Source organism: Neolamprologus brichardi, chromosome 17, assembly GCF_056152115.1.
Source record: "Neolamprologus brichardi isolate AB-2024 chromosome 17, ASM5615211v1, whole genome shotgun sequence".
NCBI lineage: Eukaryota > Metazoa > Chordata > Actinopteri > Cichliformes > Cichlidae > Neolamprologus > Neolamprologus brichardi.
Genome location: NC_142120.1, coordinates 613,372 through 625,073, shown reverse-complemented (window position 1 = coordinate 625,073; position 11,702 = coordinate 613,372). Strand labels below are relative to the sequence as shown.

The following is an 11,702-nucleotide window of genomic DNA, read 5'->3' as shown; positions in this document are numbered from 1 at the left end:
ATAGAGCAGGCACCTGAGGAGTTCTTGTATAGTTAATAATGAAAAGTGCAGGTCGATGTATCCAAGTTGTACAAAGTGTAAATGTTTAAGTGTGTTTATAACACGAATGCCTGACAGTATCCGCTCAGAAAGACCGCAGCCCGATGCTGGACTCGAGCTCAGGACTCGAGCTCAGGACCTTCTTGCCGCTGTGCTGCCAGAAGTCGTGCTGTCGTGTCGAATGGTTAAACAGTCTTGGTCCCAACCTCTGCACCACAGCACAGGATGAGCACACACACGTGTTTCGTTCATTCCTGTAGTTGAAACTTGGATCAGCGTGCAGATTACTGCTGTTCACAGACTTGTTAATATGATTTCTGCTTTCCACAGTTTGTGAAGCAGGTGAAAGGTCATGAAGTGTTCTTCTACAAACAGCCGGGGCTTAAAGTCCTCAGCAGACCCGTGCACTGACACACGAGGCTCTCAGCAGGGAGACGAACTTTCTTTCATCCTTATCCCACTGAAAACAACGTCCACACAAACAGGATGATCTTCCTCTGAGCTCCTGAGCATCCATCGAGATCTTCATCAAATATCAAACTGCTGACAGCATCACAGCTGCTGCACATGTGTCAGCTGCACATCAATGATGCAAATTTCCTGCTCCACCAAATCCCACGGGTGGAGCTGCCTGTCCTAACCTGTTTTGACTGTCATAAGGTCAGGATTTCTCTCATAGTTTGAGGTTTTATCTTTGCTCGTTTCTTTTTCTCCGCCTGTCCCGTTTGGCTCTTTTGCATCAGAATTATTGTCTAAAGGCAAAGAACCAACGGATTGGACCATCCCAGCCTTGCTGTATTGGTCTATTTGATTCACCTTTTATTGTTTATTTCTTTTAATTTTCACTTGCTACACAGACTTGACTGGGAAAAGAAAGAGAAAGAAAAACAGCGGGGCAGAGGGATAAAGGGCAAAAAACAAAAAACAAGAACCAACAAAACCAACAGACAAAAACACATCTATCAATCACCTGGATCACCTGCTGAGAAAGAAAAAAGAGCAACATAATAAACAACATCATCGTGATGATATATGGGAATATGACAGTAAATACTAAACATTATTGTGCAGCACGTAAGATCGACAGCACAGTGTGCTTTGAGGTAGGAGCCAAAAAGGGTGTAGTTTGTGTGTGAGCACCCGTGTGTACACCTGTGAGCATGGACGCTTGTTTTTAAAAGGTTCCTTCATGTAATGATCTGCTAGAGGGTGTGGGGGGGCCACAGCCCCGTCCTCCAGGGCATGAAGCAGGTATGGAGGAGATCAAGACTCCAGACATCCAGAGGCCCCCAGAACACAAGAGACCAAGGAAGACCAACAGAGGGGCAGCTGCACCACTGTCCCAGAAAGAGCTGAGGAGAGTCCCAGATGAGGGACACCAAGGAGTGAGCCGGCGTGTACCTGGACGCCCACCCCGGACACAAAGAACCACCAACGCACCGATGTCTGAGGGAGTCTGCCCCTGGCAGGGGGAGTGGTGGGGGGAGATAGGCCTCCATACCCTGTTTCTTTGCTTGTTTCTGATTCCCAGAAACGTGGTCAGCTCCTTTTGTGTCGTTTCTTTGTTTTGAGCTGTTACATGTATGCGTGAGGATGTTTTTAATGCGTTTGGTAAATGTGGAGCGGTTCTTCCATCCATTCTCTCCCGCTCATCTTTACCAGGATGATGAGGGCCTGAAGCCTATCACAGGGCGAGGCTACACCCTGCACAGGTCACCAGTCTGTCACACAGGGGCTGTGTCCCAATCCAGGGTCTGCATCCTTAAAGGCCGCATTTTAAGGCCGATTACGTCACCGTGACGAAGGCTGTCCCAATTCAAAGGCTGCTCGAAATGCGGCCCTCAAATGCGTCCTTCATTTCCCTGAATTTTAAGGACGTGGCGGTGTAGACTTCGTGGCCCAACATATCCCAGAATGCATAGCGCGGCGGCGGGTGTGGATAATTTTGCCGCAGACAGCAGAAGCGGAGCGGCCGAAGAGTAAACTTTAAGTACTTAATATTATGTCACTTATTTATGTGCAAATGTTTGATAACGAAGAACATTAAAACATTACTGTTGGCCACATGTCGGCAAAGTCATGTGACATTAGAAACAAACACATGAACAAATATGTTCTCCTTCATTTCTGTCAAACAAAGCTGTATGAAATGTTTCCAGCTGTTAGTATCATGGTTGCTAGGCAACCTGGGCAGCGCAACGGAGGCTAGACCGTCCCATTTCACAAGCCTCGCACTTCCGGCCTTAGCGGTCTTTGAGTACACGGCCCTTGAGGATCGTTGAGGCTGCAGACCCTGAATTGCGACACAGCCAGAGACAGACTGGTGACTCACATCCCTAACCTTAACCCACACCTGTGGGCAGGTAAGAATCACCAGTTAAGCGGTTCATTGGTCAGCTGGCTTCAGGAAAACTGTTAAGTCATCATCATATATGTAAACAAGCTTCTTTTTAATTAAACATGAGAAACCACCAACATGTTTTCATCCCATAGACTGAAATCAGTAACTTCTCTTAAAATGATTTAACAATCTGCTTCAGACTGTCAGACATGTGTAACACTGTCTGTTATCCCTCGATGAATAAATGCATTAGTTCATGTTTTTACTGTCTTTGTTTTTTACGTTTAGTTACAATGTTTCAGATTTTATTAGGACAGAACATTTATTTGTCGTGATGCTGTGATGATGTGACCTCATGTATTTCTGCATCTCTTCTGTACAAACAACAAAAAAGACATGATTTTGAAATATTTATATAATATATTGAAACAGACGATTTACAGGTTTCTCTTATAATAATTAGTGATTCTGTTCATCGCACCCTGTCTGTTGTCACATTTTCTGAGGATGGAAACATTCTGACAGACTGGGCGGCCGATGCAGTCATGATGAGATGTTTCTGATTCTCTATAAGTAGAAAACAAAAACTTCAGCTTTGTCAAGAGTTTCTAGCTTTTAACATCCGTCCTCTGGAACAATACGACACTTCAGGATCTTCAGGTAGTTTTGGACCTTGTTGGAGTCTCGGCGAAAGCAGTAGAGGAGCTCGTAGTCTTTCATTAGGCGCCACTCAGCACTGCCTGGTGCCAAGAAAGCCTCAGGAGACATGAGGCTGCTGACGGAGTTACTTAATATTCCCAACATCTGCATCTGGTGTGAAAAGAACAAAACATATGGATGAGACAAATTGTTGATGTTGTTGTGAGTTTATTTAGTTTCTTTCACCCACTTAAGTCAAAAATGACAAACAAAGTACTACACAAACATAGACGATCTAAACCTCTGTCTCGCTCTGTGTCTCTGTTTCTGCCCTGGTTGAATTTTAACTACAGGAAAATAAGCATTTGAACACAGAGCTGTGTGAAACATCATCGATTAGACTGCTGCCCTTCACAGGCTTAAATATACTACAACAACATCTGCTGGTCACCGTCAGTGATTACAACAACAGGAGAACGATCTCAAGGCAGCTAGGGTAGTAGTGCGTGAGGTCCTTCTGTTGAACAACGCTCAGGATTGTCTATGAGTCTGTTGTGGTCAGTGCTATCGTCTGTGCTGATGCATGCTGGGACGGCAGGTTGAGGGTAGCAGAGGCCAGTAACACTGTGGGGGCGGAGCTGAACTTCAGCTCAATGTTGGATAACACCTCCCACCCACTCCATGACGTGCTGGCTAGCCACACGAGCACGCTCAGTGAGAGGCTGAGATTACCCATAATGCACCACTGATCGACACAGGAAGTCATTCCTGCCTGTGGCTCCCTGTACAACTCCATTGAACACACTGTAAACACTGCATAGTTACATCTTTTCGCACACGCTCTACTGTAAAATAGCAAATGACAAAGTTCACAGGTTAATCATGAATATTACACCTCTGTAATTGTAGGGGTGGGAAAAAATGGATACTGTGTAGCATGGTGATACTTTGTTTGCTAATAATGTATGGATACAGGGACAGCAGAAATCGATATTTTGTTACAAAAAAGGTTTTTGTGCTCTGACTTCAGAGCATGTTGATCCTTTTTCTGAGCAAGAATCCTGACATTCCTTCACTGTCCAAATGTGTTTAACTTGTTTTTGGCAGCAATAAACATGACAGTTTACTTATTTTAATTTAAGACATGTTTTATTTTAATTAAGTTTAAAACTTTTTTATTTAATGTAAAATTATATTTTGTTTTAATTGACTTTCAAGTTCTTCAGTTGCTGAAGGGGCTGCATAGTTTTCATAAACTGCATAGTTCAGAATAGCTATAATTGTACCAGATGGTTGATTCAGTTAAGTTGGACTAGACTGTAATACAAACCGTTCAGTTTGTCAACAATCAAACTGAAATGAGAGAAAGACTGAGTGTGAGACTTTGATATTAGAGAAAATGAATATTGATAAAGTTTACCTTTATGTACAGAATCTGAATATCGCAAAATATTTTAAAAATTGCAATAATATCGTATTGTGCGTTAAGTATTGTGATAATATCGTATCGTGGGATGTATGGTGATTCCCACCTCTGTAATATTCTTTATATTTATAATGGAGTGATTTGTATATATTAGTGCTATTTCTTAAATTTGTAAATCTGTAACATTGTATTGTTTGAATAGGTGAGTCTGTTACTGTTACTGTACTGAGCAACTGTAACATATAGTGTCCTTATGGATTAATAAAGTATTCTGAATGTGATCAAGCTAATCGTTGGTAACATAAACGCCCCGTTCAACAAAGTGTCTGAAGCTGTCAGTGACCAGCTGAATCCTTCTGATGAGAACGAACGTGTGGACGGATCATCTGACATGGAGCTGACAGAGAAACTCAAACTACCCCACACACACACACACACACACACACACACACACACACACACACACACATAGTACCTTCTCAACTACTTTCTGTACTCCTTTCCGTAGCTCGTGCACCATGTCGCTCATTTTAAGAGATTTATTGGAGCTGAAGTCAATGAAGTCGTGGAAGTGGGTCATGCTCTGGTGGAAATGCCACAGTGGGTCCCTCCACGCCACCAGGAGCTTCAGAATCACCTCCGTCAGTTCCTCCCTCTGTAGTGACATACATGTAAATTATGGCAGCTGTGTGTGACTAGAGTGGGATTTGTACCACTGAGTGTTACTGTAACATCATAAAGAGCAAAGGGAGACAAATGTACAAACTTCTTTATCATTTGAAAGGAAAAAATGTTTCAAACAGCTTTAATGTTGCTAATGGCAACAAAAGAAAGAACCTGAAACACACGACAAGACTCCAGCTGTAAATAAGATGTGCATAGTTGAGAGGAATTTACCGCCATTCTCTGAGCGTTCTCCTTTCCATTTGGGGTGAGGATGTTAGACGTGTGACAGTTGCGACTGACCCGGCCAACCTGGTTCTTACTGGGCAGGAAGTAAAGCTCCTGGGAGGACAAACATGAATGAAATGTCAGAGGTTAAATATCATCTAAATGTCAAACGTGCCTGGAGCACGAAAGCAGTGAATGACTTAATACGATGGCTTCCTGTCTCTGTATCCTTACTGGTGTCTGTCTGCACAATAGATGCGTCTTTATCACACATTCAATTCAGTTTTATTTTTATACGGCGCCAAATCTTAACAGTAAACAGCATAGCAGACTATACATGATGCAGATTTGTGCCATTTATGTTAGCAAGTGTGTGTGAAAACATCTCGTACAGCTCAGTCAACAGTAAAAACGTTCATCCTTGATTTAATTAGACTGAAAAACTCATCTCGTCTCATCAGGTTCTAACAGAATGACTGTATGTGTATCTAACTGATAATGTTTGATCGACTACTTTATGTAAACCTGACAACGTCTCATTAAAAGGCACACAGAAGATCCTCATGTCACAATCAAGCTTGTTCATTAAACATCGTTTAAAAAGCTTTTTCTGACGACTGCAATGAAGAAACGTACAAACTCAGAGTGAAGGTCATTGGAGATGCCGTGCATTCTGGCTGAGTGTTGGATGACCCGGTCAAACAGGTTAGCCAGGGAGAGGACGTGACACCCAGCCTCGGCATTCGTGCAGAGGGGGGCTGCATCCAGACGGGTCGGCTGACTGCAGAGCACCAAGCACAACAAACCTACCAACACCACAGAGACTAGGAGACAAAGGACGATTCAAACATTAGTCTCAACCTGAATGTAATCTATTACTAAAGAACCTACCTTTTGAAAGTGTAGATGCATTTTTTTATATTTAAGGTAAGACGAAAAATCAGGAAATAAACTCCACTGTAAAGTCACACACTGGGACGATTGGGTTACATGCAGATAAAGACACAAAATGTTCCTGAAATACCTGATCGGATGTTTCCAGGCATCCTGCAGAGGAGATCCTGTCTTAGAGGAGAGAGTGCAGATGTGCTCCTATTCCAAATCTGAATGCTTCATGTGAGGGTCAGACAGTTCCCCCTTTACACTCTATATCAAAGAGAGGGAGGGTGGGCGGAGAAACATTAACAGTGATGTATGCTGTGATTTGGGCGACACAATAATAAATAATAAAACATGTTTGTCAGTTTTTTAAATGAATATTTGTGACAAACTGTTTTTAATAATATACATTAATATACAAAACTGTTGTCTGTAACAGAGCTACACTGCATGAACATCTTCTGTGACAAAAACTGTTACAATGTTATTTCAAGCATCAACTCTGGATTTAAGGTTACAGTGTAGCTGAATTCACTAAGCAGAAGTTATGCTTAATATTTGATAAGAATTTATATCGACTAAATTCAATTTCATTTATAGCAGAAGTTCTTGGTGGAGGTTGAAGAAAGCATGCGTATGCATACATACGTACATGTACATAACATTATGGAATTTAATTGAATTTTTTTGATTTTCTATTTGATCTATTTCGTTACATTTTGCCGTGCCACGGGCAGAAATGTTGCCGTTAAACGCCTTCGTAACTTGAATTTTTCGTTAAATGGGGTAAACCGGGGTTCCACTGTATCAACTTTTGCATGTGAGGGTACCTGTGTCGTTGACCCAGTGTACTGAGTTTATTATTGAACTTGATTTTGTCTTTTTTATTATTATTTCTAGTCTTTGGGGTTCAGTGTTTTTAGTCTTCTGGTTTCTGTCTGTGTGTCTCTGACTCCTCTGTCAAAGTCTGTCTCATGTCAGTGTTTCTAGTTTTGCTTCCCTTGTCTCGTTAGGTCTGATTTCTCTCAGCTGTGCTCTCCTCCTGTGTCCCATCCCCTCGTTATCCCTCTGCGTAGCCCTTTGATCATTTCATGCTCTGTGTTCTGCCTGTTTAAGCCTTTTAATGTTTCTAGTTTAAGTGAGCTTTCTGTTTTTCTGCCGTGTAGCATTAAATCTAAGTTTGAGTTTACTCCGTGAGTCTCCACTTTGGGTCCACCGATCCTGCCTGTCGCACACAGTACATAACAGGAAGCCTAACATCAGTGGGGTCATTTCTGTTGTGAACTCCAGCAGATTGTTACAGGTTGTTGCTGGCAGACACACTGTGTGATAAAATGCACAAGGAGAGTTTATGAGTTTGCTGATATTTGTTGAGCTGACAGAAATGTGCTGATAGATATTTGGCATTACCTTCCATGTAAAAAATGTTACTTCCTTTATGGTCCCTCTTGTTTTTAATTGGATTATTGACATCAGATGTTTAAACATATTGGTACCCAATTAGCCTTTATTACAGGTGCAGTTATAACCACTTTAAACTGTTGAGTTAAATCAATAATCTTAAATGCTTTTGAATGCTTGTTATAATCTTAAATGTGTACGTGCTGGCCTTCTGTCTGGTGGAAAGGTTACAAGGTTCAGCTGGTGAGGTGAGCGGTGAAACTGAGTGCATTTCGGGTTGACACACACTTACACAGCAGTTAGACTCAGGGGTAGGTGAAGGTTCAAATGATATTTTGTAAAGCTTGCAACTGCAGAATTGTGCCTGCAAGAGAACAGTTTGTTGCAGAACGTGTGCCTGATGTTCCAGACGATAAGCGAGCGTCCGGCAGCGACAGGAAGACACGTGGCGTGGAGACGAGGCGATGTTCTTTTCAAACTGTGTTAAAAGTCATTGTGGTTTTGAAACCTATGTATGAAGTGTATCTGTTTGACGTTGAAGGGGCGTCATTAAATTTAAACCCTGATGGTATAAAACATCTGCTTGTGTATTGTTAGTCAGAGATCGATGCTGTCTGCGTACAGTGGTCGTCTCTCCACGCGTGTTCATTAAAATCATCGTTTGACCGAACCCTCCTGGATCAGTGTTGTTTCTGTGTCCCTTCTCAATATTTGAACCCGCAACAACCTTAACTTAAAGACACCTGGACTAAAAATGCTGGATCCCTCTGCCCCACTTTGACCTGAGTATAGCCCTGTAACCAATGGACAAACTGTACGTTTTGGGTTAAACCTCGTGAAATGAAACCATTTTGAAAATGTCAGGAGAAGAAAGTACAAACATTTGTGTAAAAATGTCGAGAGCAAACGTAAAAAGTTACCTGGATGATTGAGCATCAAGACATACCAGAAACCACTGAAGTACAAGTACTTAGTTACCTTAGAGTTACAGTGTTACAGTGTTACAAACAGATGATTTTTTACTGACTGGTAACAACTGAGTTAACAGATGAAAGAAGTGTGGATCATCTCAGCAACACTCAGTCGGTAATAAACTTTACACCATCATGTCACCGATCAGATGTTACGTCTGATCGTAATATTGAGCTTCTGTCAGATGTTTCTCCAGGATGCTTTGAAAACATAAAAATGTGTCTTACAGAACAAGATACACAAAATACAGGACATAGAAGTTTTTTCTGTGAACGTATGTTTGAGGACTGATAATGAGTCAGCTGTGGGGGTCTAGATGTCTGAGCTGCTTTTATAATGAAGCAGGTGTTTGGAGCTCTTTAGGTGGTTGGTGTAGAAAGAAGTGAGGCCATAAAACCACAACAGTGGTTTCTCTCACAGTCTGTTCTCTAAAACCTAAAAGAGGAATTATGGATTGGATCAACTGGTCCCTAAATGCAATCGACACCCCTTTCTCGACGAGAAGTTTGGGCTTGGGCGAGCCTGAGTGCTGAAGATATCTACCTATTCAGAACCATGGTAACAGGGTTCTGGCTGATCGGAGCTGGCTTGGCCCTGACTTATCGAAGAATTAAGGAAGCAGAACTGGCTGTTCAAACCCCCACAAGTTCAAACCCCCACAAGGCTGCCCGCTGGGATTGAAATGATGGGAGAGGCGTGAGTTTCTCAAAATGGGCTCATTGAGTCAGCACGGAGAAGATCTTGGAGAGGCTACGGCTGCTGTGAATACTCAGAATAAGATCTCTGACTGCAGACCGGATACGTCTCGGAAGGGCTCGCTCGGAATAACATCTCTGGGCGTAAATTGGATGACATCTCGGGGAGGCACACTGCCGTGAGTTCTCAGAAATCGGCTCCTTGAGCACAAGAAATGACAACATCACAGAACGCAAGTATGGAGAAGCTCGCGGCTCTCCAACGGGAGATTGAGAGACCAGTGTTGGACTGTAGAACTGCTTTGAAATTCATATGAGCTGTTCCCACTAAAGTAAAAAATACCATCACTTCATGCGGATACCCTCTCGGCACCAGCTGCAAGGCCGGAGCTGAACAACAACACCCTGATAACGACTGTGTTGAGTCTGTTCTTCCCATTCCCTACAAGCCCACCTGGGTTGGCTGGAAGACTGTTTACTTGGCCTGGCAGGGTGAAGGACACTGTCTCAGCTGAACTATGGACACGCACATACATACATATACTGATACTGATAAGCACTCACTGATGCATCACCCTCCCTACCCCGAATCCAACGCCACCTCCAACGCTTACCTCCGCTCTGATGTGGACATCGGGTCAGCTGGAGGCGCAGTCGAAGATTGCAGCGGTCCCAGATCAGATGTTCACACTGGAACTCTTTCCCATGTTGCTGTCTGTGTTTGTTGTGCTGTGGTGTGTTGATATCTGTGCATTCCTGTATTATCCTTCTGTGTTACACATTTTGATGTTTTTTTCCTCGCTACCTAGCCTGACCTGTCTCCCCAATGTGATGTTTGTGTATTGTATGTACGGTCGGCAAGGTCTGTCATCTCTGTTGTGGGCAAAAGACCTGCAACTGATAAATAAAGGCTATCTCATCTCATCTCAACAGTGAACCACAGTGTGATATGAGAACGTAGCTTTGGACATAACAGCTACAGCGACACAATAGCAATGATATACTGTGTGTGTGTGTGTACACGTCTGCCACAGATCCACTCAGATGTTTGTTGGTGGAGCTGCTGCTTCACGTGACTCTGCTGCACGTTCACCAACACACTCACGTATACAAAGGGCAGACGGTCTTGTGCTGTCACATTCAGACTGACCTGCAGAGTAACAGGGTGAGTATTCGTCCATGCCCACAGGGCGAAACGTAATCGATGGACGTAGCTTTGTCCTTTCCCTGCACGTCTTTCCTGTGAAGATTAACAGCTTACATTCAGATATTACATTATTCAAATCTTCAAACGAATCTGGATACAGAAAAATAGCAACCCCTGTCATTAATATTTTGGCAGTATATGTTGTTGTTGTCAAAGTATTGTGGAGAAATGAGAGGAAGAACAGAAGTGAAAAAGTAAACACCAAAGAATTAACTAGAATTAATTTAGTAAAAACAACAAAAGTGTTTCAGATCAAATGTTAGACAAAAATAACACAAGTAAACACAAAATGCAGTTTCTGAATGAATGCATTTATTTTAAGGGGAATAAAAATCCAGACGCTGATGGCCCCCTGGTGGGCCCCTGATGGCCCCCTGGTGGGCCCCCTCAGCGTCTGTAATAACTGGCAGTGAGTCTTTACAGCTCTGTGGAAGAATCTGGGTCCACTCATATTTGCAGAATTGTTGTAATTCAGCCACATTGGAGGGTTTTTGAGCATCAACCGTGTTTTTAAGGTCCGGCACCAGCATCTCAGTTGGATTCAGCTCAGGACTTTGACCAGTCTTCATTTGGTTTTTCTTAAGCCAATCAGAGGACGACTCACTGCTGTGGTTTGGATCATTGTTGCAGAACACAAGCGAGCTTCAGCTTGAGGTTGCACAAAGATGTTGGGACACTTTCCTTCAGGATGTTTTGGTCGACGGCAGAATTCGTGGCTCCATTTCCCACAGAACAGCATCAGGCCATCACACTATCACCACCGTGTTTTACTGTTGGCATGATCTTCCTTTGCTCAAATGTTATTTTTACGCCAGATGTAACAGGACACACCTTCCAAAAAGTTGAACTGGTGTCTGTCAGCCCATCTCGGGGGTCATCAGGATGACCTTTACGTTCCTGTTGCTCAGCAGTGGTTTTTATCTCGGGGCTCTGCCATGCAGGACACTTTTGTCCAGTTTCTTATGATGGAGCCATGAACACTGACTTTAACTGAGGCCTGCAGCTCTGTGGATGTTGTTCTGGGGTGTTTTCTGATCTATTGGACGAGTTGTCGCTGTGCTCTTAGGCTCAGCAGCCACTCCTGGGAAGGTTTTTTCCATTCGCGGTGAATGACTCTCACTGTGGTTCGCTGGAGTCCCGAGATTTAGAAATGGACTTATAACTTTTTCCAGACGGCGAGATCTTGATTACTTTGTTTCTCATTTGTTCCCG

At 43.0% G+C, this 11,702-nt stretch overlaps 1 protein-coding gene across 1 annotated transcript; it reads right to left on the bottom strand.

Annotated features, from left to right (window-relative positions):
• Positions 1–2,848: 2,848 nt before the first annotated feature.
• Positions 2,849–6,382, bottom strand: prl2 (prolactin 2). Its single transcript, XM_087831016.1, has 5 exons — positions 6,361–6,382; positions 5,973–6,160; positions 5,343–5,450; positions 4,921–5,100; positions 2,849–3,190 (listed from the first exon to the last, which is right to left on the bottom strand). The coding sequence occupies exons 1-5, from the start codon at positions 6,380–6,382 to the stop codon at positions 2,996–2,998; spliced, it is 693 nt and encodes a 230-aa protein (XP_087687142.1). The 3' UTR covers positions 2,849–2,995.
• Positions 6,383–11,702: the final 5,320 nt, after the last annotated feature.

Excerpts from the sequence above, each read along its gene's own strand:
- prl2 (XM_087831016.1), bottom strand. The coding sequence starts at position 6,382 with ATGCCTGGAAACATCCGATCAG. Across the intron at positions 6,161-6,360 it reads GCCTGGAAACATCCGATCAG|TCTCTGTGGTGTTGGTAGGT; the intron begins GTATTTCAGGAA and ends TTTGTCTCCTAG. Across the intron at positions 3,191-4,920 it reads TACAGAAAGTAGTTGAGAAG|ATGCAGATGTTGGGAATATT; the intron begins GTACTATGTGTG and ends TTTTCACACCAG.